The sequence below is a fragment of the Phyllobates terribilis genome, unplaced genomic scaffold (assembly GCF_046119375.1).
Source record: "Phyllobates terribilis strain yellow unplaced genomic scaffold, ASM4611937v1 Scaffold_7__3_contigs__length_470593459, whole genome shotgun sequence".
Classification (NCBI taxonomy): domain Eukaryota; kingdom Metazoa; phylum Chordata; class Amphibia; order Anura; family Dendrobatidae; genus Phyllobates; species Phyllobates terribilis.
This window is the reverse complement of record NW_027362767.1, coordinates 409,647,466-409,672,801: the sequence shown is the minus strand read 5'-3', so window position 1 is coordinate 409,672,801 and position 25,336 is coordinate 409,647,466. Positions and strand designations below refer to the sequence as shown.

Sequence of the window (25,336 nt, the reverse complement as noted above, 5' to 3'; positions counted from 1 at the left end):
CATAGATGGGAGAGGTCTCTATGAATAGGAATTCCTAAGTATTTGATACCCTGTGAGGGCCAGGCAAAGGGAAAGTTGGACTGGATGGAATCCTATATGGATTTGGGGAGGGAGACATCGAGGGCCTCAGACTTCGCTGCATTGATTTTAAAATTTGACCATGTAACAAAGTGATCTATTTCAGCCATAAGAGCAGGGATGGATATATGTGATTGAGTGCTATATACTAGGACATCATCAGCAAATAGAGAGCACTTATACTCGGTGCCTCCCACCTCAATCCACCTAATATTGGGGTTATGGCGAATTGATGAGAGCAGGTGCTCCGTCACTAGGATGTATAAGAGAGGGGACAGAGGACATCCCTGCCTTGTCCCATTGGTGATTGTGAAAGGTGATGAAAATGTTCTGATGCACCCCCTGGGCCTTGGGACACCCGGAGCTGGACCCTTTTTGGTGGATGCTGGTGGTTGTAGTCTTCGTGGCGGCGACCTGGTTCCGTGGCTCAGGGTGGTCAAACCAGTGGCGGAACTATTTATGTGGTTTTGATGTTTAAATGTCCGACTACGCCACCCGTGGATTGCGGTCAGAGTGAACCGCCGCTGCAGGGCAGACCGCTGAGGCTGGTGTTGTGGGTGCAGCAGAGCGTAGCATAACTCCCCACGGGAGGAGTATAGCCTCAGGGCAGTGTATGAGGAGGATGGGGGTGATGGTGCAGGGCAGCAGCAGTAACGACACGGAGTCAGTGATGCAGTCCAGGGCCTTTACTCACAGTTCTTATTATCCAGACCACGTCTGCAGGTAACGGCTGCCCACGTCGTACTGTGCTCACCAGGTGAGGGGCTCAGACAACTCCCAGATAACCTTGGAGCGCTTCACAGGACCCCCTTTGTGTGTCCTTTGTCTGGCCTTTCTTACCAACCCTTCTGTCCGGCTGCCTCGGGCCTCCTCTTGGTAAACTTGGCGCCAGTTTCCCTGACCCTATGTGGTGCCTTCCTAGCGGGTGTAGCGAGGGGCTGTGCCACATAAAATGTCAGAGCCTCCGGTTTCTAGCTGAGGGTCGTTTCCTGCCTCCACTAGTTTCGGGGACCGGTCTCCCCCTTTGGCCTGACCCCTCCACGCAGGTGGATTCGGGCGTGCAGTGGCGACTCGCCCGTCCGCACCCCTGGGATCCCTTCATTCCTCGTTCCTGGAGCCTTCTCCGCTCCTCTTCCTTCCTTCTCCCTCTACCAGACCTGGGCCTCTGTTACTAGGCCCGCCTCCGGAGCAGAACTCATGCAGAGCCCCTGCTCCCTGCCACTTCTGCTCAGACTTCTCTGCACTGAACTAAGATGGTGCCCACCTTTTATACTCCCTTCTCAATGCACCCAGGAACTGCTTCCTCCCTGCTCCTGCACTACAGGGTTCCCCTTCCTCAGTGTTCCCTCCCCCCACTCCAGCCAGGGACAGGGACTGTCGTGCCCATCTCAGAGGCATATTGGTCGCCCTGCCCCACGGCAATGTGGTGTAATGCATGCAGGTGTCGGGTCCTGATCCACACTCCATCCTTACCTGAGAGTGAGATATCACACCTCTGGGTGAGGTGCAATACCTCTGTAGCAACCGAGCCCTCAGGGTGCTACAGTTCCATTTATCTTCCGCCTAGGTGACGTATTGTGATACAGGGTTGTGATTTTGGCTATAAAAGGGTCCCCTAGACCCCTACCCCAAGCTTTTTAAGAGAATCATATATGGTGTGCCAGGAGACTCTATGGAATGCTTTCTCAGCATCCAACGAGAGTATCTAATTGCAAATTTTTAACTGCATCTAGCCCAGGAAATACTTTGTGCCTAGTAGCAGTGTCTGCTAGTCAGCGGATTATCCCGGCTGTTAAGCAAGCTACACCACCTGTAGTTTGGACACTTAATTTTTTCAAAGGAAATGCTTCGGGACCACGGGATACTCAGTGAAGAGCATCAGGAGGCACCCCAAGGCATAGGGGCTGGGACTGGCACTAGGATGCCTTGCGGTGGACAGCCGAGCTCGATCCTTATAAAAGCTTTTTAACTGCAGCAGCTTTAGTGGACACTACTGGAGCTGGAATTACGCGGCTGCTGGCATGAGACTTGCCCTCCAATAGATCCTTGTAAATGGATTTAAAGTGTATTTATTCAAATTAGAGAGACAATTTAAATTAAAAGCTTAGAGCTGCCTCCACCACAGGGGGGCTCGCTCGACCCACCAGCGGACAGGCACCAGTATTGGGAGAGGGGGGCTGGCCGTCAGGGTTCACCGCGGCTCTGGCACAAACCCGGCGACACGGAGGTGGCACGGGCAGGAGCGGACTGAACGTGTCAGCTTCTCACTTTTTGGATTTTAGAAGGGCATGACATGCCTATATTTGTGTCTCCCCCTCCTTTTACTCCTCCACCTCTTTTCTTTTCGCATGACTATATGTACTTGTCACTTTTCCATGTGTTAGTTGTGTCTTCTGAGCAGTTTGCCAGCTTTTGGACACCTTTGAAGGTGTTTTCTATGTGTTTCTATGTGTTTTTGTTTGCCTGCCATTGGTTTTAACGGTGTTCGAAGGTGTCCGACGAACAGTTCGACGAACAGTTCGGCGAACACACGGGTGTTCGACGAACCGAACCGAACTCGAACACTACGGGGGTGGCTCAACACTACTCCAGATATTAAAGGGATAGCAAACTTTATGCCAGACTGGAAAAATGTGTTTTCGCTATTCAGGAGGTGCAGTTTTTGGGGTACTTGTTTTCATCTTCAGGTTTTCGGTTGGATCCGGAGAAGATCCGTGCAGTCCTTGACTGGGAATGTCCGAGAACCTGAAGGCTCTACGTTTTCTGGAGTTTACTTATTTTTACAGGAAATTCATCCAAAATTACTCTGTTATAGTGAAACCCCTTAATGACATGGCTAAGAAGGGGTCTGACTTTTCCAAATGGTCGGATGCTTCCCTCTAGGCTTTTTCTTCCTTAAAGAATAATTTTGCCACTGCACCTATACTCAGTCACCCTGATGTTTCTCAACCCTTTATCGTGGAGGTTGATGCGTCGGATGTCGGGGTTGGGGCTGTGTTGTCTCAGGGTTCGTCGCCTGGTAAATGGCGTCCATATGCTTTCTTTCCTAAAAAACTGTCTTCGGCTGAGAGAAATTATGACGTGGGTAATAGGGAAATTTTGGCAATCAAATTGGCAATTGAGGAATGGCGACATTGGTTGGAGGGGGATGTTACTATTACTGTTATTACTGACCATAAGAACCTGTCATATCTCCAGTCAGCTAAACATCTCAACCCTAGGCAAGCCAGATGGTCCCTGTTTTTTACTAGGTTCAATTTTGTTGTCACTTTTCATCCAGGGGTCAAAAATGTCAAGGCTGATGCTTTGTCCCGGAGCTTCCCTGGTGGTGTTGACTATGAGAACCCTGCCCCAATATTACGGAAAAGGGTAGTCATTTTGGCACTTTATCCTCAACTGCAGTTTGAGGTGTTGGAGACACAGGGGGATGCCCCTGCCACCTACCCTTCAGGAAAGTTATTTGTGAAATCTTATCTGCGCCACAAAATAATCAAGGAACATCATAACACTGTGCTTGCTGGGCATCCAGGTGGTAAGTGTTAGAACCCTCCTGTTTGTTTTTTCCATCTTGTGTTTTGCGGTCACGTGACCATCTTCCTTTATATTCCAGCTCCGCCTTTTTGGCTGTGCTGGACTTCAGCGTTGTTTGACTGTTTTGCTAGCCAGGTGCCTATCTCTCAGTTCGCTTGGTCCTTTAGGGACCTCTAGTACCTTTTTGTCAGTTTCTCTTTTGTGTTTTGCAACAACTTTCTCTGTTCAGGAGGTGTCCTATTTTTGTTCCAGTCCTTAGTTCTTTTAGGGACCCCTTCCCTTTATTCTATAGGTCTTCGTTGAGACTAGCCTAGGACTAAGGCGGGTCTGTTCGCTAGGAACAGGCATTCCGCTACATCGTAGGGATTCAGCTTAGTCTTACTGTAGGGAAAGCTTTCCCCTTCTTTCCTTAGTACTTGTTTGCAGATCATAACAGTAAGCCAACCGCGGACCTCCTCTCTCATAATTTTTGGTGGCAAGGGTTGCATTAGGATGTAATTGAACACATAGCTGCTTGTAGTATTTGCGCGTGTTCTAAGGTTTCGCATACCCATCCGTCTGGTACTCTTCTTCCGCTACCTCTCCCTAGTAGGTCATGGACACACTTGTCCATGGATTTTATTACTGACCTACCGGTTTCTGCAGGCAATACGGTGGTTTTGGTGGTAGTAGACAGGTGCAGTAAAATGGTTCATTTTGTCGCATTGCCTGCACTTCCAAATGCCGAGACACTTGCTCAGATGTTCAGAAATGAGATTGTGAAGCTTCATGGGGTTTCCTCCGATGGGACCCAGTTTGTTTCCAAGTTCTGGATGGTATTCTGTTCTTTACTGGGGGTACAACTGTCCTTTTCCTCTGCCTTCCACCCTCAGTCGAATGGACAAACCAAGCATGTCAATCAGAATTTGGAGACCTACCTCAGGTCTTTCATTTCCAAAAATCAGGAGGATTGGGCATCCCACCTATTGCTGGCAGAATTTGCCATTAATAATCATCGTCAAGAATCCACTGACAGGTCACCATTCTTCGGTGCATACGGTTATCACCTACAGTTTGGTAGCTTTAGTGGGGGAGGAGCTTCAGGAGTTTCTGAGGAGGAACGGCTTGCTTTGTCGCTCTCCTCTCTATGGCAGGGTGTGCTGAGTAATTTAAAGATCATGGGAGACAGGTATAAATGTATGGCTGACAGAAAGCGCTTACTTGCCAGGTCCGGACCTGAATGTGAATGACTTTGTGTGATTGTCTACCAGGAATATAAGATTGAAAGTTCCTTCTTGGAAGCTGGGACCTAGGTTTATTGGTCCCTTGGGGCTATTCAGTTTTAAAAAAGAAGGCTTATGGATGATCTTATTATATTGTACAAATGTATGAGGGAAAAGTCCAGAGATCTTTCTAATTATCTTTTTATACCTAGACCTACAATGGTAACAATGGGGCATCCTCTAAGAATAGAAAAAAGTTAAAATCATCCTCACATGCAGATTTTTTACTGTGCGAGTGACGCGCCCCCATGGCCGTGGGGTACTCGGCAGCTGGGCCGATGGATGCCGGTGGGGGATATCTTGGTGGCTGGCCCGGTCCGTGGCCCAGGGTGGTCAACAAAAAGGGGAATTATTTATAGGGGATTTGTAAAGTTCGTGACGCCACCTGTGGTGCCTGGTAAGGATTACCCGTGCTGCGACAGTCCTCTGAAGCGGATGTTAGGGCAGCTTATGATGGAACGGCTCCCCACAGGTGGAGAGGGCCTCAGGGCAGCGTGGGGGAATGGATGGTGGAACAGGTTTAAGACTGCCAGGATGGTTCAGGGAGAAATGACGGACACTCACACGGGGGTTCGCTTCGGTACCTTTACTGATGTAGATGCAGGTATGGTCCAGGGTACTCTGTAGGAAGGGTGCACTTCTCGACTCTCCCTTGTGAGCGGGTATAGGGCCTCCTGATCCGTTGCTTTCACTTGCTAAGCTTCTGACCTGCCTGGAGCTAGGCCTGGCATGATTACTGGCTCTCTCTCTTGCAGCTGCTGACCTGGTGGTAGGGCTTTCTCTTGGAGATCACTCTCCCTGGACGCTGGGGCCTCCGTGACTCCTAGCCCTGGTAACGTTAGTCAGCGTTGGTCAACCTGGGACTTGTAGTACTCCAGGTATCCAGTGGTCCCTACTGGGTATAAAGGGACCCTGTAGGCGTGGACTCGGTGTCCGGTGTATAGTTTGGGGTGAGCCTGGTATGCTCCTCTGCCCCCTTAACTCCTCTCTCCTCTCCTCCTTGCCATCGGCCACACTCGGGACCCTCACTAGGCTTCAACTCGTGCTGTAGGCCTTGGCTCGATTAAGCACAGCAGCCAGCATGCAGCTTCTTCACTGATCTAAGTGCCAGCACACTCTCCCTACCTGACTCCACCCTCTAGTTTATATATCCCTAATGGGGCTCCCTTTGGTGGTCTGAGGTGGTAGGGTGGAGGTGTGTGAATGTGTGAGGGCCTCTTGTGGAGAAGTCCATCCATGCACCCTACTGGGTTCTGTGGCACCTAGGCGTAGCAGGGCGCCACACGAGCACTGAGACTATTGATGCTTTACTGTGCGAGCAGTAAGACTAATTGAACTTTCTGCCACACAATATAATGGTTGATTCACTACAAAAGATCAAGGAAGGAGGGTCTGGATGCTTTTCTTGAAATATATAATATTACAGGTTATAAGTACTAAATTCATGTTGTTTTTTTTGCCTTCCTGTGGATCAACATGTTACGCTTAAACTCAATAGACTTTCAACCTTAAAAACTAGGAAATTATAAAACATGATGAGGTGGCGCTAGTTTTTATAAGGAAAACTTGATTCCAGGTTCCCTTTAATGTCAGAAGTAACAAATTATAGTTATTAGTCATAAAACTGTCAATACGCTAATATAGTCTCTAGTAAAGATGACCGGATTTATTCGTGCCACCACTGTCGAGGTCAGTGCTCTCTGGCCATGGATCAAAGCTGCACAAGTTTCCAGGATTCTAGGCTCGTCTTATGATTTGCTGATCTAGCATGGTGTCACCTGTGTGCCACACACCACGCCGATGACGTCCCATCAAGCTGGAAAATCAAACGCCACAAAGAGGAACCCTGAAGGTCAGGAAATTTGCACAGCTTCTGTCCAAGGCCAGAGAGAACTGATCTGGATCAGGGATTAGGATTGTGTGATGGGATCTGCTCATCACTAGTATCTAGGATAGATCATGCCTCCATCCCTAGACATTATTATTATTATTTATTATTATAGCGCCATTTATTCCATGGCGCTTTACATGTGATAGGGATATACATAACAAAAGCATTTACATAATCTTAACAAAACGAGTCAGCGACTGGTACAGGAGGAGCGAGGACCCTGCCCGCGAGGGCTCACAGTCTACAAGGGATGGGTGAGGATACAGTAGGTGAGGGTAGAGCTGGTCGTGCAGTGGTGTTTACTGGAGGTTGTAGGCTTGTCGGAAGAGGTGGGTCTTCAGGTTCCTTTTGAAGGTTTCCACGGTCGGCGAGAGTCTGATATGTTGGGGTAGAGAGTTCCAGAGTAGGGGGGAAGCACGGGAGAAATCTTGTATACAATTGTGGGAGGAGGAGATAAGAGGGGAGTAGAGCAGGAGATCTTGTGAGGATCGGAGGTTGCGTGCAGGTAAGTACCGGGAGACTAGGTCACAGATGTATGGGGGAGACAGGTTGTGGATGGCTTTGTATGCCATGGTTAGAGTTTTGAACTGAATTCTCTGGGCAATGGGGAGCCAGTGAAGGGATTGACAGAGAGGAGAGGCCGGGGAATAGCGGGGGGACAGGTGGATTAGTCGAGCAGCAGAGTTTAGGATAGATTGGAGAGGTGCAAGAGTGTTGGAATGGATGCCACGGAGCAGGAGGTTGCAGTAGTCGAGGCGGGATATGATGAGGGCATGCACTAGTGTTTTTGCAGAGTCTTTGCTGAGGAATGCACGGATCCGGGAGATGTTTTTGAGTTGGAGTCGGCAGGAGGTGGAAAGGGCTTGGATATGTGGCTTGAAGGAGAGATCAGAGTCCAGGGTTACCCCAAGGCAGCGAGCTTGTGGGACTGGGGAGAGTGAACAGCCATTGACGTTGATGGATAGGTCGGATGGGGGATGTGAATGAGAGGGTGGAAAGATGATGAACTCTGTTTTATCCATGTTGAGTTTTAGAAACCTGTCGGAGAAGAAGGATGAGATGGCGGACAGACATTGTGGGATTCTGGTTAGTAGGGAGGAGATATCGGGTCCAGAGAGGTAGATCTGTGTGTCGTCAGCATAGAGGTGATACTGAAAGCCGTGAGACTCTATGAGCTGTCCCAGGCCGAAGGTGTAGATGGAGAAGAGCAGAGGTCCTAGAACTGAACCTTGGGGGACACCGACAGATAGGGGGCGAGATGAGGAGGTGGTGCGTGAGTGGGAGACGCTGAATGTCCTGTCTGTTAAGTATGAGGAGATCCAAGATAGAGCCAAGTCCGTGATGCCAAGAGATGAGAGAATCTGGAGTAAGAGGGAATGGTCGACTGTGTCAAAGGCAGATGACAGGTCCAGAAGGAGGAGGATGGAGTAGTGTTGCTTGGATTTGGCATTTAGTAGGTCATTGGTGACTTTGGTCAGGGCAGTTTCAGTCGAGTGATGCGGTCGGAAGCCAGACTTTAGACGGTCGAAGAGGGAGCAGGAGGAGAGATGGGAGGACAGTTCAAGGTGGACATGTTGTTCTAGAAGTTTTGAGGCAAAGGGGAGGAGTGATATGGGGCGGTAGCTGGTCAGAGAGGAAGGGTCAAGGGAGGGCTTTTTGAGGATGGGTGTGATTGCGGCATGTTTGAAACATGAGGGGAAGACTCCGGTTGTTAGTGATAGATTGAAGAGGTGGGTTAGGGTTGGGATGAAGACTGTGGTGAGGTTAGTGATGAGGTGGGATGGGATTGGGTCAAGTTCGCAGGTGGTGAGGTGTGATTTGGAGAGTAAAGAGGAGACTTGACCTTCTGTAATGGTGGAGAAGTGGGGTTTGGAGGAGGAGGGTTGAGTAGATATGAGGAGGGGTTGTGTGGACTTTAGGCCAAAGTTTTGTCTGATGGTGTCAATCTTCTGTTTGTCTTACTGTGTTTGGATAAACATTGGAAAAAATGTGGTCCACTTTCTGCTTATGAGTGGGGCTACTGCTGTCAGACTCCCATTGATTACACATTGATGGCCTAATGAAACAGCAACTCCTACCTTGACAGACCTGGCTCCTTCATTTTTTACACACTCAATAATCAATTCAAATTGAAACCATGCAGGGACACCAATGGTCAGATATGGCTTCCCACAGCGAGGTTGGAGAAGACGATCCCCAGATGTGAAATGTTTCATGTATTTGTATTTTCCTTTGAAACCTCCCACCATCTTTTATCCAATGGTTTAATTTAACCACAAAACATTATTCTTTATATCCTTTAGTTGGTTCATTTTCTAAGACACATCTCTTTTGAAACTAAAACTGGAGATAAAATATATTTTAATGAATATGGTGAAACTCCGGGCCATTTAGATTTCCTAAATTGGTTAATATTTCCAAATGAAGCTACCGAAAATGTGAATGTTGGTAGATATTTTTCTGAGCAACTCTCTCTCAACAACAGCAGCATCCAATGGCCATCGAGTAATTCTACTGTAAGTTTAAACATAAAGTTTGAATTTTAATAATTTAAATCTACTCGGTCTTTAAGGATATGCTCATTTTTGCAAATTGATTGTTAATATTTTCTTAATATTTCCCTTACAATTTCTCCCAAGCCCCTCTTCCCTCTCACCCCTCCCTTATCTACCCTTTATCACAAGAGAAGAGCTGACAATCTAAATAGCGATTTCTCTACAAATTATCACCCACAGCAGAAGTAGCTTAAACAAATGCTGGCACAAGAGAGGTGCTACCAACCCAATTAAAATGTGAGTGTAGCTTTCCTCTGACACAGACCTGCGACAATTTACATCTAGCTGAGGAAGCTTGATTCCCGGGATGTCAAAAGGAATTTAACAGAGGTCTGTAGCCGGGCCGGAGCACAAACGAAATATGGAGCAACTAAAGTTTCATACGTCCAATAATAATGGGGCCCATATTTTTAGTGACAGGTTCAGCCAAGGAACAATATGCTTATTTTTTCATAGCCGTACGCCCCTCCGGGGAGCTGTGGCGCAAAAGTAACAAAATGATAGACCGCAGCTATATCGTGAGTGGTCTCTGGAGAAAGGCAAAATCATAGCGGAAAATATGCTATCATTTTTGGGCCTTTATGATCAACCACCAAGGAGTTATCCCAGAAGTAGGAATTCTAATAAAAATTTGAAGGCTGGAGTCCAGCCCACGTGATGTCATCCCAGGGCGTGTGTGGGCAAGTCTCTCCCTTCAGCATAAAAGAATCCATTGAGGATAAATCAGTACTCATTGCAGTATATGTATCATTTGCAAGGAGTCACGTTTGCTGAACAGTCATAGGGGAGCTCCCCTCCAGCTATAGAGTCGTCTCTGCGAACAATATAGTAAGTTTCTTCATTAATCCTTATTATTTTGTGTAACTGCATATGTATTGTAATGTCTCCTTTGTAAAATCCTTGTTTATTTTTTCTAAACACTGCCTCCCTTTTGGATTAAATATAAAATTTAACAGTCCTGTTTCATTTGCTCTGTAATCTTTCCCTCCCCCGAAGCTATATACGCTACCAGAACGCAGGCATCCGACCAGGACTGTATTATATTTGTGTTTACAGCTCCTATGTGCAGTGGCCCCAATGCAAATTCTCCATCAGGAACTCCAACTATCAACGTTCTTTAAAGGAGCTCTTCACTACTAGTCAATCCTTTTTAAATGCCTCCAGTGGGCTAAATAAAATAAAAAAAATCATTCATACCATCCTGACTGCATCCCATCCAAGCGCTCTGTTTCCTGGCGATCTCGTGAAATTGTTAATATCATGAGGCCAAAATGACCTATTAAGAAGCTTTAGAGCCTGGTGCAACTGAAACGTTTGCATCTTGTTATATCCCTGCCGATGAGTCCCCATGTTTGCCAATGATAAATAAGACATGTGTAGTCTGACCCAGTAAGCTGGTATCCTTAGGCTGGGAAGGGGCCAATATCTATGGACCTTCCAAGGCTATTAATATCAACCTCCAGCTGTCTACTTTGCCTTAGCTGTTCATTAAAAATAAGGGGGACCCAACGTCATTTTTAAAAACCAACAAAGGCAAAGCAGATAGTTGGGGCTGATATTAATAGGCTGGGAAGGTCCATGAATATTGGCCCATTCCCAGCATAATGAGTACAGAAAAATACACAAGCAAGGCATTACAGCCATTTTACAGCACCAACGTTCGGGTCCCCATTGGCTTATATGAGGTTTGGGTCCGGGGTCAAGGTCTGGTACCCGAAAGTTCGGCCGAACCTGATGAACCCGAACTTCCACAAGTTCGCTCATCCCTAATTAAAAGGACAAAAACTTTGATGGGAGTGCTTCTTTAAAGGGAATGGGGATAAACTGCAATGCCATAATTATCCAAGATCACACCCAACCAAGTATATGGGCATGCAGGTTTTTGAAAGCTAAGTCTTTCAACACCTGTATATCTTCTATCTGTAGAAGCATTTTCGAGACATCAGTGTTTCAATTTATATGCAAATTATGCATTAAGTGCTCTGGGCATGAAAGAGCACTTCACAGGCCTCTACCTCCCAAGTTTGTTTCATCACTCAGTTCCAGCTTCTTCAGTTTGATTGACAGCTCACTGTTTGATTTATTTGCCTTATGCTTGACATCACACAGACAAGAGAGCTATTAATCAAACTAAAGAGGCCGGTGCTTGGCGAAGAAACAGACATGAGTGGCAGAGACATCGATTTGCTCTATCAAGCCCAGAGCACGTAATGCATAATTTGCATATGGATTAAAATGAAAATTTCTCAGAAATGAAGCTACAGATAGAAGATATAAAGGAGTCGATGAATTTACCTTTCAAAAACCTATATTTCCATTTATGTGATATAGGAGTTAAGGAGGATTTACCTCAATATGACAAATTCCCTTTATTAAGGGAAAAGACATCCAATATCAGTTCACAGAAAAAAAATACATTAAACATATTTGTAGACATTTCCTCACAAAAATATGCTTTTGCGTCTTAACCTTGTAGATCCCTCGCTCAGTGTGCACAGATAGCTGTCCATCAGGATTTCGAAAATCCGGTCGAGAAGGAGAAGCCATCTGCTGCTACAACTGTGTTTCCTGTTCAGCAGGAGAAATCTCAAATACAACTGGTGGGTAGAAATAGACTACCTTGAGGAAATGACTCTCTTTTAATAGTTTTTATTTATAATGTGAGTCTAATTAGAGTTTTCATAAACTTTAAAATTAATAAAATTACATTTTTTTATTCAATTTCTGATCCAGCATTTCACATGACTATGACATGACTTAATTTACCTTCTTACACCACATCCAAAATATTTCCCAGCTGGTCAACTCCCACAATGCTCATCTTATCATACCTGACATAACAGATTAAATAGCAGAATTAATGTGCAGCATTGACAAGTATCATGAAACTTAGTCACTTATGACTTTGTCAGTAAAACATAAGCATTTTTTCACAGCAGGTGGTTCTACAGGCGAGGGCCGTTTCACTTTGTTGCACGCTTATACTGCCCTGATTACAACTTGCTGTATTTCTCATGTCAAAAGCTCTTGTGGTTTACTCAAAGGAATAAATGACTGCGTTTTGTGATACTGGTGACTGCTGGGAATTGTATACCTGGAGAGTTACTAAATGTATTTATATTATATCCAGCGGGGAAAATAAGTATTTGATACACTGTCGATTTTGCAAGTTTTCCCACCTACAAAGAATGGAGAGGTCTGTAATTATTATTGTAGTGCACTGTGAAAGGCTGAATCTTAAAGAAAAAAATCCAGAAAATCACATTGTATGATTTTGACATAATTAATTAGCATTTTATTGCATGAAATAAGTATTTAATACAATGGAAAAACAGAACTTAATATTTGGTATTGAAATTTTTGTTTACACTTACAGAGGTCAGAAGTTTCCTGTAGTTCTCGACCAAGTTTCCACACACTGCAGCAAGGATTTTGGCCCACTCCACCATACAGATCTTTTCCGGATCTTTCAGGTTTCGGGGCTGTCACTGGGCAACATTGAGTTTCAGCTCCCTCCAAAGATTTACTATTGGGTTCAGATCTGGAGACTGGCTAGGCCACTCTAGGAACTTGAAATACTACTTACAGAGCCACTCCTTAGTTGCCCTGGCTCTGTGTTTTCAGTCATTATCATGCTGGAAGACTCAGCCACAACAAATCTTCAATGCTCTTGCTGAGGCAAAGAGGTTGTTAGCCAAAATCTTGCAATACATGACCCCATCCATCTTCCCTTCAGTATGGTGCAGTCGTCATGTCCCCTTTGCAGAAAAGCACCCCCAAAGTATGACACCCACACCATGCTTCACCATTGGGATGATGTTCTTGGGGTTGTACTCATCCTTCTTCTTCCTCCAAACACAGCAAGTGGAGTTAATACCAAAAAGTTCTGTTTTGGTCTTATCTGCCCACATGACCTCCTCTCATGCCTCCTCTGGATCAGCCAGATGGTCATTGGTGAACTTCAAATGGACCTGGACATGTGCTGGCTTAAGCTGGGGGACCTTGCGTGCCCTGCAGGATTTTAATCCAAGACGACATAGTGTGTTACTAACGGTAATGTTTGCAACTGTAGTCCCAGCTCTCTTCAGGTCATTGACCAGATCCTCCCGTGTAATTCTGTATGATTCCTGACCTCTCAGAATCAGCCATACCCAATGATGGAGACCTTAAATGGAGCCACAGGCCAAGGAAGACTGACAGTCATCTTGTGTTTCTTCCATTTTCTAATAATTGTGCCAACAGTTGTTGTCTTCTCACCAAGCTGCTTGCCTATTGTCCTGTAGCCCATCCCAGCCTTGTGCAGGTCTACAATTTTGTCCCTGGTGTCCTTAGACAGCGCTTTGGTGTTGGCCATGGTGGAGAGGTTGGAGTGTGATTGAAAGAGTGTGTGAACAGGTGTCTTTTTTACAGGTAATAAGTTCAAACAGGTGCAATCAATACAGGAAATGAGTGCAGAGTAGGAGGGAATCCAAAAATCCAAATTTTTGGCAGCCGTTGCTTCACTGCATAAACAAACACTATGTGAGACGCACTTCCTAATAATGGGAACATTGTTTTTAGGAGGCTCTCTGACCTCTACATCTCTTGCAAAATGCAATGGAGTGCCTCCAAATTTTGGGCAGCTTTTGCATTCACTGCATAGGCAATAACAGTATAATAAACCCACTCGTTAATAATGGGAAAAACAAAGCATAGCCGGCTGATGACTCTCTAACAATAGCGAGCGCCGACTGCTGGCCCTTTAAGAATATTATCATCATGGCCCTATAAAAATAGGCTTTGTGACTTTCAGAGTCCCTTCATCATAAATGAAACAGGATGTGTCTGATGATGTCTCACACACCACATGGCCAGATAAGGTTGTAAAATGTTAAAATGACATTTCCCAGTGAATGCATTTGTCTTGGTTGAAAGCAATGCAAAAGTGCAAAAACGCATAAAAAAGGCTACGTGTTTACATAGCCCAAGGTGTGGAGGAGCAATTTTGTTTTTTTGCTATTTATTTTGCCTTATATACAAGTCATTAGCCTGGAAAGGATGCTCCTTAAAATATTTCCCAGGAAAATCCATTTTGTTTCATTTTTGTATGTTTTATTGTGAGTCCGTAAAAGTGGCGTAATACTATGTTACTATGTCATTTGAGCACTGTTACCATTGAGTTGGGCAACTTTTAGGCCCTCTGCAGACCACCGGGGGGAGCTGCCTAAAAAATGCCCGAGTTTCCCATAGACTTAAATTGGGCTCGATACTCAGGCTGAGCACTCGAGCATTCCAATTTTCTCGACTCGAACAACGGGTACCCGAGCATTTTAGTGCTCGCTCATCACTAGTGCTTAGGATTAGTGTTGAGCGAGCACTAAAATGCTCGGGTGCTCGAAGCTCGGGCCGAGCTCACCGTGATACTCGGGTGCTCAACCCGAGCAACGAGCAAAATGTTAGTCTATGGGAGACCCAAGCATTTTTGCGGCGGCACCCCCGGCAGTCTTTTAAAAGCCTAACAAGTGCTAAAATGACATGGGGACAGCATGGGGATCGCCCCAGAAAGCATTTCTGACCCCCAGGTCACTGCTGTCAACAACGTGGTCAGAGTGTGGACCCCCACCTGCAGATGGCCTTGGAGCAGCTTGCCACAGACGACCCTGACAGATGACTGTAGCTAATCCTGAAATTCCTGGAGCGAGCAGAGTAATTGGCAAAAGCCGACCGAGAGGCTGAGAGAGCTGAACAACGGGCCCAAGCTGACTGACAGTACCAGCTGGAGCTAGCCCGGATTCAGAAGGGTTCATCTTCCACACAGGCCGTGAATCCAACAGTGCCAACTGTTTTATACCCAGTCCTGAGCATTTCCCTGTAATGGAAAAGGACGGAGACATGGACATATTTCTCCGAGGGTTTGAAAAAGCTTGCAGACAGTACCAACTGCCCGAGGACCAGTGGGCCAGGTACTTAACTCCAGGGCTCAGAGGAAAAGCTCTGGAGGTGTTTGCTTCTCTCCCTCGAGAACAAGATGGAGACTATAAAGCCGTCAAGCAGGCCCTGATAAAAAAGTACCAGCTGACTCCGGAGGTTTACCGGAAAAAGTTCAGAGCCCTCCAACGTGGACCACATGATAGCTACAGTGATATGGTGGATGGGCTCAGGAGTCAGGACCAACTTTGAGCAGTGGATCCGAGGACTGTCAGTGACCACCGTCGAGGACCTGAAGGATCGGATGGTGAAGGACCAGTTTCTTAGTCTTTGCCCAGTGGAAGTGCGACAGTTTGTGCTGGGCTGGGAGGGGAAGGAGGCCACCAAAGCAGCGTAGATAGCAGATGCTTATGAGGCCAACCGCACATCAGAGGTGCGGTAGTCAGCCGCTGCCAGCTGGAAAGGGGGTAAGCCGACAACCACCCCCAGTGTTCCTGCCAGCCCTCAGAGGGTTCTGCCCCATCTTCTAGCACCTGGCCTGCATTTGACTCCCGTAAGTGTTATGTTTGTGACTAAACAGGTCACACCACCCTTGTCTGGCCGTAGAGGCAGAAGATGGACACCACACCTGAGGCCCCAGGGCCTACTGCAGCCATTCTTTTTGTAGGTGGGGCGGTTGGCAGGGCCCGGGAGAACTTACAACCTGTTAGAGTGGGCAACACCGTTACTGTTGGCCTTAAGGACACTGGCGTAGAACGTACCCTCATTGTCCCTGAGTTTGTGTTACCAGAAGAACTCATTCCTGGGAAGAAAGTGACTTTCACCGGGTTTAGGGGTGTTCGCCATACAGATGGCCCGAGTTTTCCTGGACTTGGGTGCCGGGAGGGGGTTAAGGGAAGTGTGGGTGTCGGAGTATCTCCCCACTAATTTGCTATTGGGAACTGATCTGGGACAGTTGGTTGCCCGATACATTCCTGACAAGCCTCCCAGATCTGATATGTCATATAATGCCACTGTCAATAATGTCAATGTGATGTATAATAAAAGTGTGTGTTGTGGTAAAGGGGAATTCAGCCACCTCACCCCGCGGTGTGATGCTGCTGAGGATCCCCTACAACAAGCCAGAATAAGTGCTATGGGCAAGGGGAGCAGGCACGAACACCAGGATGCAGGTTGTCCCATGCAGGTGATCAGTGTCATGCCTGGTAGTGGAATGGTCATTGGTAGCTGGCCCATGACTAGCACAGCTCCAGAGGTGATGAGAAAGGATTGGGAGAAACATGGGGATCATAGGGAAAGTGGTCCTGTGCTGCCGACCGGTGTCACGACGAATGGCCGGTCGTAGTGAGCACCGCTCCCAAGGTAACAAGGACAGGTGGAGAGGTAGACCCCACAACCGGGCAAGGTAAAAGAAAGGTGTGTCCCCCTGTCTGTCAAGAGTATGGAAGGAAGGTACCCATAGCCTGTCAGAGAGAAAATGTATCCTTAAGCGGTGAGGGTGATCGGAAAGCTGGATCTCCAGTTGGTAAGAGTGGTGGGCGAATTGGGTCCACGGCTTGTCGGATTAGCAGGTAGGGTGGGCCAGGAGGTGGGCTTAAAGAGTGATCTGTAAATCAGCCCCTACACCACCTAAACGAGGGGGGCGATGTCAGGGAAATATTAAGAAAATATTAACAATTTCTCCCAAACCCCTCTTCCCTCTCACCCCTCCCTTATCTACCCTTTATCACAAGAAAAGAGCTGACAATCTAAAGAGCGATCTCTGCAAATTATCACACACAGCAGAAGTAGCTTAAACAAATGCTGGCACAAGAGAGGTGCTACCAACCCAATTAAAATGCAAGTGTAGCTTTCCTCTGACACAGACCTGCGACAATTTACATCTACCTGAGGAAGCTTGATTCCCAGGACGTCAAAAGGAATTTAACAGAGGTCTGTAGCCGGGCCGGATCCGAAACGAAATAAGGAATAACTAAAGTTTCATAAGTCCGATAATAATGGGGCCCATATTTTTAGTGACAGGTTCAGCCAAGGAACAATATGCTTATTTTTTCGTAGCCGTACGCCCCTCCGAGGAGCTGTGGCGCAAAAGTAACAAAATGATAGACCGCAGCTATCAACAACGTGATCAGAGGTATTAAGCCACTTTTAAGGGCTCACAATAAAACGTTCAAAAACGAAACTGAAACTGCTTTCCTGTGAAATATGTTAAGGAAGCTCCTTTCCAGGGTAAAGACTTGTGTATAAGGTAAAATAAATAACCCCCCAAAAAAATACTCCTCCACACCTTGGGTTATGTTCACAAGTAGCATTTTTTATGCATTTTTGCACTTTTGTATTGCTTTCAACCGTGACAAATGCATTCACCGGGAAATGTCATTTTAACATTTTACAACCTTATCTGTCCATGTGCTGTGTCACACATGCATACAGTGCTGAAAACAAATGGGAACAGCATGGGGAAGACCCCTGGAAGCATCTCTGACACCCAGGTCACTGCCTAAAAGTGTGCCCATCAGAATTGATCCTTGCCGCATCAGAAGATGCAGCCTTGTAACTATCCCCGTGCAAATCCTTGTCCCAGGGCAGTGTTCAATTGTACCTCCCCCATTCCTTGCAATGCAAGCGCAAATATGCAGCCAACCACCCACCCACCCGCAGGCTGCAATACTATACTGTTAGCATGTACTTGAAATGGGGCCTTTTAATTTGGAGGAGGCCAAAGCTGGCCTCTACCTCATGGATGCGTCGGCGGCGAGGTCTCCATACTCAGTCCCCATCCACCACTATTTGTCCCAGGAAACTTCCCCACACTTTTCTTAGCCTGGCCTGCTTTAGGGCAGCATTGGACGAGCCCACCAGACAACCAGAGACTCCTCCGGTGGGCCCTGGCTTCTCCATCAGAGGAGTTGAGAGTGCCAAGTGAGGAGCATGATGATGATGATAGAAGTTAGTATCTGCTTTGTTTTCTTGAAATGCAAGTGTAAGAGTGCAGCCTGCCACCCACCCACCCCCAGGCTGCAATACTATACTGCTAGCTTGCACTTGAAATGGGGCCTTTTAGTTTGGAGGAGGCCGAAGCTGGCCACTACCTCATGGCTGCTTCGGCAGCGAGGCATTCATACTCGGTCCCCAGCTGCCCCTATTTTTCCCAGAGCGCCTTATACATAAGATTAAGCGCGCATACCAAAACATTACCTGTGCCCTCCCCAGTGCATTTAGTGGGAAGGACAGCCTATTCCACTGTAGTGTGTGCATTCCACCCCCCTGTTCATGGCACATGCGAAGATGCCTCCCACCCTGCTCCTGTCGTTGCAGACTTGCAACTATCTCCGTTCAAGTCCTTGTCCCAGCGCAGTGTTCAATTGTACCTCTCCCATTCCTTGCAATGCAAGCGCAAGTATGCAGCCTTCCACCCACCCACCCCAGGCTGCAATACCATACTGCTTGCTTGCTTTCACTTTAAATTGGGCCTTTAAGGCATGTGGAGACGGAATCTGGCCACCACGTCATGGCTGCGTTGGCGGCCTGATATCCATACTCAGTCCCCAGCTGCCCGACGGCCGGGTGTCCACACCTGGTCCCCAGCTGCCAGGGGGTGGCCGGGTGTCCATACTTGGTCCCCTGCTGCCCCGCGGCCAGGTGTCCACACACGGTCCCCAGCCGCCTGGGGGCAGCCGGGTGTCCATAAATGGTCCCCAGCCGCCCCTATTTCTCCTGTTACCTTCCCACACACTTTTCTTAGCCTGGCCTGCTTTAGGGCAGCATTGGACAAGCCCACCAGAGAACCAACCAGACTCCTCCGGTGGGTCCTGGCTTCTCCATCAGGGGAGTTGTGAGTGCCAAGGTGAGGAGCATGATGATGATGATAGAAGTTAGCATCTGCTTTGTTTTCTTGGAATGCAAGTGCATGTATGTAGTAGCGGCTAGGCCTGAGGTGGTCAGCATTTTGGCGCATATCCTACCTCCTCCGAGGATTGCTGGATGCTTCTATGACTCCCGTTAAAACAAAGCTTCAGGTGATGAATGATGGATGAGGTGGTGGCAAAGGAGAAAGAGCAGGAGGAACAGGGACCATTCACATCAATATCAGGCCAGTAAACCACATATGTCTTGTAGGATATGTTTCTGTAACAAAAGGAGCGGTTCGGCTACACAGTTATAGGGCATACAGTCAGTGCAATGCCTACCAAAAATTTCGAGGCACTCCAATGCCCCTTGGAAGTGATATGGAGGTCAGAGGGCCTTAACTAAACCGTTTTTTCCATTTATAGCAACTGAGTCTCCTGTACACTGTTAGCCTAAGCAATGAATGGAAGGCTTTCCAAAAATTAGGAGGAACTGCAATGCCCCTTGAAACAGACGTGGATTGCAGCATACTAAAAACCTTCTACCCATTATTGGGGAGTGGGTCTCCCTTAGTTTTCGCTTTTTCATTGAAAAGCAAAAGCTGACTAAAATTAGGAGGAAATGCAATGCCCGTTGGAAGAGTCGTGGAGGTTAGAGGTAATTAAAAACAACATTTCAATGCCCCTTGGAAGAGCTGTGGAGTTCAGAGTGGGTTAAGAAGACGGTTTTTATGCCCCTCAGAAGAGACGTGGAGGTCACAGTAGCTTAACAAGATGGTTTTAATGCCCCTTGGAAAAGTGGTGGAGGTCCCAGTAGCTTAACAAGACGGTTTTAATGCCCCTTGGAAAAGTGGTGGAGGTCACAGTAGCTTAACAAGACGGTTTTATTGCCCCTCGAAAGAGACGTGGAGGTCACAGTAGCTTAACAAGACGGTTTTAATGCCCCTCGGAAGAGATGTGGAAGTCACAGTAGCTTAACAAGACGGTCTTAATGCCCCTCAGAAGAGACGTGGAGGTCCCAGTAGCTTAACAAGACAGTTTTAATGCCCCTTGGAAAAGTGGTGGAGATCACAGTAGCTTAACAAGACGGTTTTAATGCCCCTTGGAAGACACGTTGAGGTCACAGAAGCTTAACAAGACGGTTTTATTGCCCCTCGGAAGAGACGTGGAGGTCCCATTAGCTTAACAATATGGTTTTAATGCCCCTTGTAAAAGTGGTGGAGGTCACGGTAGCTTAACAAAACAGTTTTAATGCCCCTCGAAAGAGACGTGGAGGTCACAGTAGCTTAACAAGACGGTTTTAATGCCCCTTGGAAAAGTGGTGGAGGTCGCAGTAGCTTAACAAGACAGTTTTAATGCCCCTTGGAAAAGTGGTGGAGGTCACAGTAGCTTAACAAGACGGTTTTAATGCCCCTTGGAAAAGTGGTTGGAGGTCACAGTAGCTTAACAAGACAGTTTTAATGCCCCTCAGAAGAGACGTGGAGGTCACAGTAGCTTAACAAGACAGTTTTAATGCCCCTCGGAAGAGACGTGGAGGTCCCAGTAGCTTAACAAGACGGTTTTAATGCCCCTTGAAAAAGTGGTGGAGGTCGCAGTAGCTTAACAAGACAGTTTTAATGCCCCTTGGAAAAGTGGTGGAGGTCACAGTAGCTTAACAAGACGGTTTTAATGCCCCTTGGAAAAGTGGTGGAGGTCACAGTAGCTTAACAAGACGGTTTTAATGCCCCTCGATAAAGACATGGAGGTCACAGTAGCTTAACAAGACGGTTTTAATGCCCCTTGGAAAAGGGGTGCAAGTCACAGTAGCTTAACAAGACGGTTTTAATGCCCCTCGAAAGAGACATAGAGATCACAGTAGCTTAACAAGACGGTTTTATTGCCCCTCGGAAGAGACGTGGAGGTCACAGTAGCTTAACAAGACAGTTTTAATTCCCCTTGGAAAAGTGGTGGAGGTCACAGTAGCTTAAGAAGACAGTTTTAATGCCCCTCGAAAGAGACGTGGATGTCACAGTAGCTTAACAAGATGGTTTTAATGCCCCTCGGAAGAGACGTGGAGGTCCCAGTAGCTTAACAAGATGGTTTTAATGCCCCTTGGAAAAGTGGTTGGAGGTCACAGTAGCTTAACAAGACTGTTTTAATGCCCCTCGAAAGAGACGTGGATGTCACAGTAGCTTAACAAGACTGTCTTAATGCCCCTCGGAAGAGACGTGGAGGGTCCCAGTAGCTTAACAAGTCTGTTTTAATGCCCCTTGGAAAAGTGGTGGAGGTCGCAGTAGCTTAAGAAGACGGTTTTAATGCCCCTTACAAGAGCCATACAGTACAGCATCTTAAAAATATTATTCCCATTATTGGGTAGTGGGTCTCCCACTGTCTTTGCTTATGCCTTCCAAGCAAAAGCTAACAAAAATAAGGACGGAGGAACTTTCAAGAATGGCAACACGGACCACGGTCACCCTGGTGTAGTGGTGGTGGAGGCTGAGGATAAGGAGAAGAACATAAAACAGCCGATATGAGGAAGCGTATACCATGTGTGGGTGTGAAGTGGTGCATGTGAATACACCTCCCGAAATAATACAGTGGATTTGACTTTATGTTACTCTGCTGTCATTTGGTGGTGATGAGAAGTCTGGCCCAATCCAGCCCTTGTTCATTTTGATAAGGGTCAGCTTGTCAGCATTGTCAGTTGACAGGTGAGTGCGCTTATCAGTTATAATTCCCCCAGCGGCACTAAAACACTAAATTACTTACCGGTAATGTGTTTTTCCTGAACCCATGACAGCACCTACAACGAGAGAGGTGATCCGCCCTTCCAGGACAGGAAACCTACAGAATAAAAGGGCGGCGCCTCTCCACCACCTCAGTTGTTTTCAGAGCATGAGAGGACACTACTTAATAGTTATATATCCCATGATTTTTCCTTCTACACACCACGTGAATCAAACACCATGAAGGAAAAGAAGTGATCAACTTCTACCAGTGATGGGAGGGAATGTAAGGATGCTGTCATGGGTTCAGGAAAAACACATTACCGGTAAGTAATTTAGTGTTATCCTATCACCCATGACAGCTCCTACAACAAGAGATTTACAGAGAAAAAATTCTAAAGTTAGGGTGGGACCACAGCCTGTAGAACAGTTTTCCTAAAGGAAAGGACAGCAGAAGATCCTAGATGAAGCCTATAGTGTCTATAGAAGGTGCAAGGTGAAGACTGAATCACAACCTTACATAATGCTTTATGGGGACATCCGCTTTCTTATTGTTCTGCCATGGATTCCCCGGTTTAGCACAGAAAGTAGGGTGCATAATTTCCTGACTTTTATGGAAATTGGAAGCTATCTTCGGAATATAGGGTAGCTCTGGAACCGCCCATCTTCTAGGATCTGTATAAACAAAGGGTTAACCGAAAAAGCTTGAATGTCACTAACTTACCATGCTGAAGTCAGGGCCATCGGGATAATAGTCTTTAATGTGAAGACCCTGAATCCATGGGTTCAAGCGAAGGCTTGTTACAGCCGTAAGCACTGGATTCACATCCCAGGGTGCCATCTTTGGACTGAAAATGGGCCTAGATCCAAAGCTCACTTTCACAATCCTTGCTTATTCAATGAAGGTTGGACATTGTTCTAGTAGTCTACGGCTAAAAAGGTCCACTTGCAATTCTCTTCCTCTTTATATGAGGTGCTGTTAAAGATAAAAGGTGAGACTTCGCCATCTGAACTGATTAGACATAAGTGTCATTCGGGATCTTGGCAGAGTTCCTCCATAATGGATTATGTAAGATAAAGCTACTCTGTTGTATGATAAGACCTTTACATGGTGACCATGTATAGATGAATGGAGCTTTCTTATATACTGCCTAAAGCTTCTTTAGGTTAGAGGAACCGGGTCTTTAGAGGCAGCCCCCGGGTGTGTACCTGTGACAATGCTACTACTGGAATGTAGGAGATTAGAGTTATTAACAGCAATTGCCTTGTTCAGAGCTGTGGCCAGATAGCTTATTAATTTTGACATATAGCAGGACTCCTTATTCTACCTTGGGAGACCACAACGCTTACTCACTGCCCAGTGAGTTCTGCAGCACTCGATGGATCTGCCCATAATCCCAAAATAGTTGAGGTAAACTATTGTCAATGCCTCTTCCTTCAATATGAGAGTTGTCCTAACTCCTATAATTCTCCATAAAAAGCCTTAAGGCTCATTAACATTTGAATGGAAGGAGACAAACTGAAAACCTAAATCATCATTTTATGCCAAGAACTATTCTCAGCAAATTTGATGTTTCATGTGAATTGGAACCTGATTGTATACCTCCTTAAACGCCTATACTACTATATAGCAAACTGGAATTGCAGATTTACTAGCAGGTCTTATAGAGTCCATTTCCAATGATCTAACTCTCAGGAATCTGTACAGCCCATTCGGGTTGTAGCAAACCTGGGTATGCCTGGGTTAAATAATAGCTTTACAAGTCTTGATTAGGGCCCCTGGAGAGCTAAGCACCAGAGCATGCTAGGCATTCACCTTAGACAGTATGTGTCTTGGAGCTAATCAGAGACACAGGCCAGACTCCACAAGTATCAGTGGTTACCCTTGATAAATATTGTTTTGTTTGATCAAGCTGGGTTAGCTGAGCTGTATATGAGTAGTCAGGGTCTGTCCTATTTAGTCAGAGCTTGGACAAGACCAGAAATATTAATGTTTACGACTTCTGTGCAACCAGTAAAAAGCAATAAAACTGCGCTCAATTGGACCAAACCCACAATGGCTGTATGAGCACTACATGATGCCTCCTACCTTTAAGAGTGAAACCCTACAAGGTTTATTAAAATTCTGCAAAACTAAGGAAGCGCTCTTATTGTCACCTGCCTCCAATCGGCATTCCACCGAGTACCAGTCAGGAATACTGCTACCCTCTGTCTCAAAATAGAGGCTAGGATATTTTTCCCCCTGAATTCGGTAAGCTTGCCATGCACAGTTTACAGTCGCTGAACTTGGTTTTGTCAGACATAAACTTAGTTGTGGAAACAGTACCTTTACAAAGAGGGACTATGAGGCACAGACACCCTATAAAAGCACTACAAGGCCCAGGGGCACCCTGAAGCACTGAGAGACACTATGAGGCCCCATTAGGTACTCAATGGCACTGTGAATTGCTATGAGGTACTAACAGGCGCTATACGGCACTATGAATGGACCATAAGCCAGTATGATATGCTATGAGTCACTATGATATGTTATGCTATGAAGAGCCATAAGGCGCTATGAAGTGCTATGAGGCACTATGCCATGAGGCACTATAAAGCACTGAGACGCTATACGGCACTATAATGCGCTTTGAGACACTAATATGCGTTAGGAGGCACTGTTAAGCGCTATGAGGCACAAGGCACTATTAAGTGACATGAAGAGCTATGCCATGAGGCACCATGCTATAATGTGCCACGAGGCCCCATGCTATGATGTGCCACGAGGCCCCATGCTATGATGTGCCATGAGGCACCATGCTATAATGTGCAAAGAGGCACCCTGCTATGATGTGCCACGAGGCAACATGCTATGATGTGCCGCAAGGCCCCATGCTATGATGTGCCATGAGGCCCCATGCTATGATGTGCCACGAGGCCCCATGCTATGATGTGCCACGAGGCACCATGCTATGATGTGCCACGAGGCACCATGCTATGATGTGCCATGAGGCACCATGCTATGATGTGGCACGAGGCACCATGCTATGATGTGCCACGAGGCACCCTGCTATGATGTGCCATGAGGCACCATGCTATGATTTGCCATGAGGCACCAGGCTATGATGTACCAAGATGTGCTATGAAGCGCTATGCTATGAAGCACTATGATGTGCCATGAGGCACTATGATGTGCCATGAGGCAAGGCACTATGATGTGCTATGAAGCGCTATGCTATGATGCACTATGATGTGCCATGATGCGCTGTGAGGCACTATGATGTGCTATAAAGAGCTATGCTATGAGGCACTATGATGTGCCATGAGGTACTATGAGGCACTATGATGTGCTATAAAGCGCTATGCCATGACGCACTATGATGTGCCATGAGGCACTATGATGTGCCATGAGGTGAGGCACTATGATGTGCTATGAAGCGCTATGCTATGATGCACTATGATGTGCTGTGAGGCATGAAGATGTGGCATGAGGCACTATGATGTGATATAAAGAGCTATGATGTGCTCTTTGTGAAGCGCAAAGAGGATTATAAGGCACTGTGAGGCACTGCGCTCAGAT

General features: G+C 46.6%; 1 protein-coding gene across 1 annotated transcript in view; it reads left to right on the top strand.

Moving 5' to 3' along the window:
* Positions 1–25,336, top strand: part of LOC141155546 (vomeronasal type-2 receptor 26-like) — a 137,244-nt gene that overhangs the window by 48,228 nt on the left and 63,680 nt on the right. The window contains exons 3-4 of the mRNA XM_073642412.1: positions 9,066–9,278; positions 11,794–11,917. Coding sequence (XP_073498513.1) covers positions 9,066–9,278; positions 11,794–11,917 — 337 coding nt within the window. The remainder of the gene's footprint in view (positions 1–9,065; positions 9,279–11,793; positions 11,918–25,336) is intronic.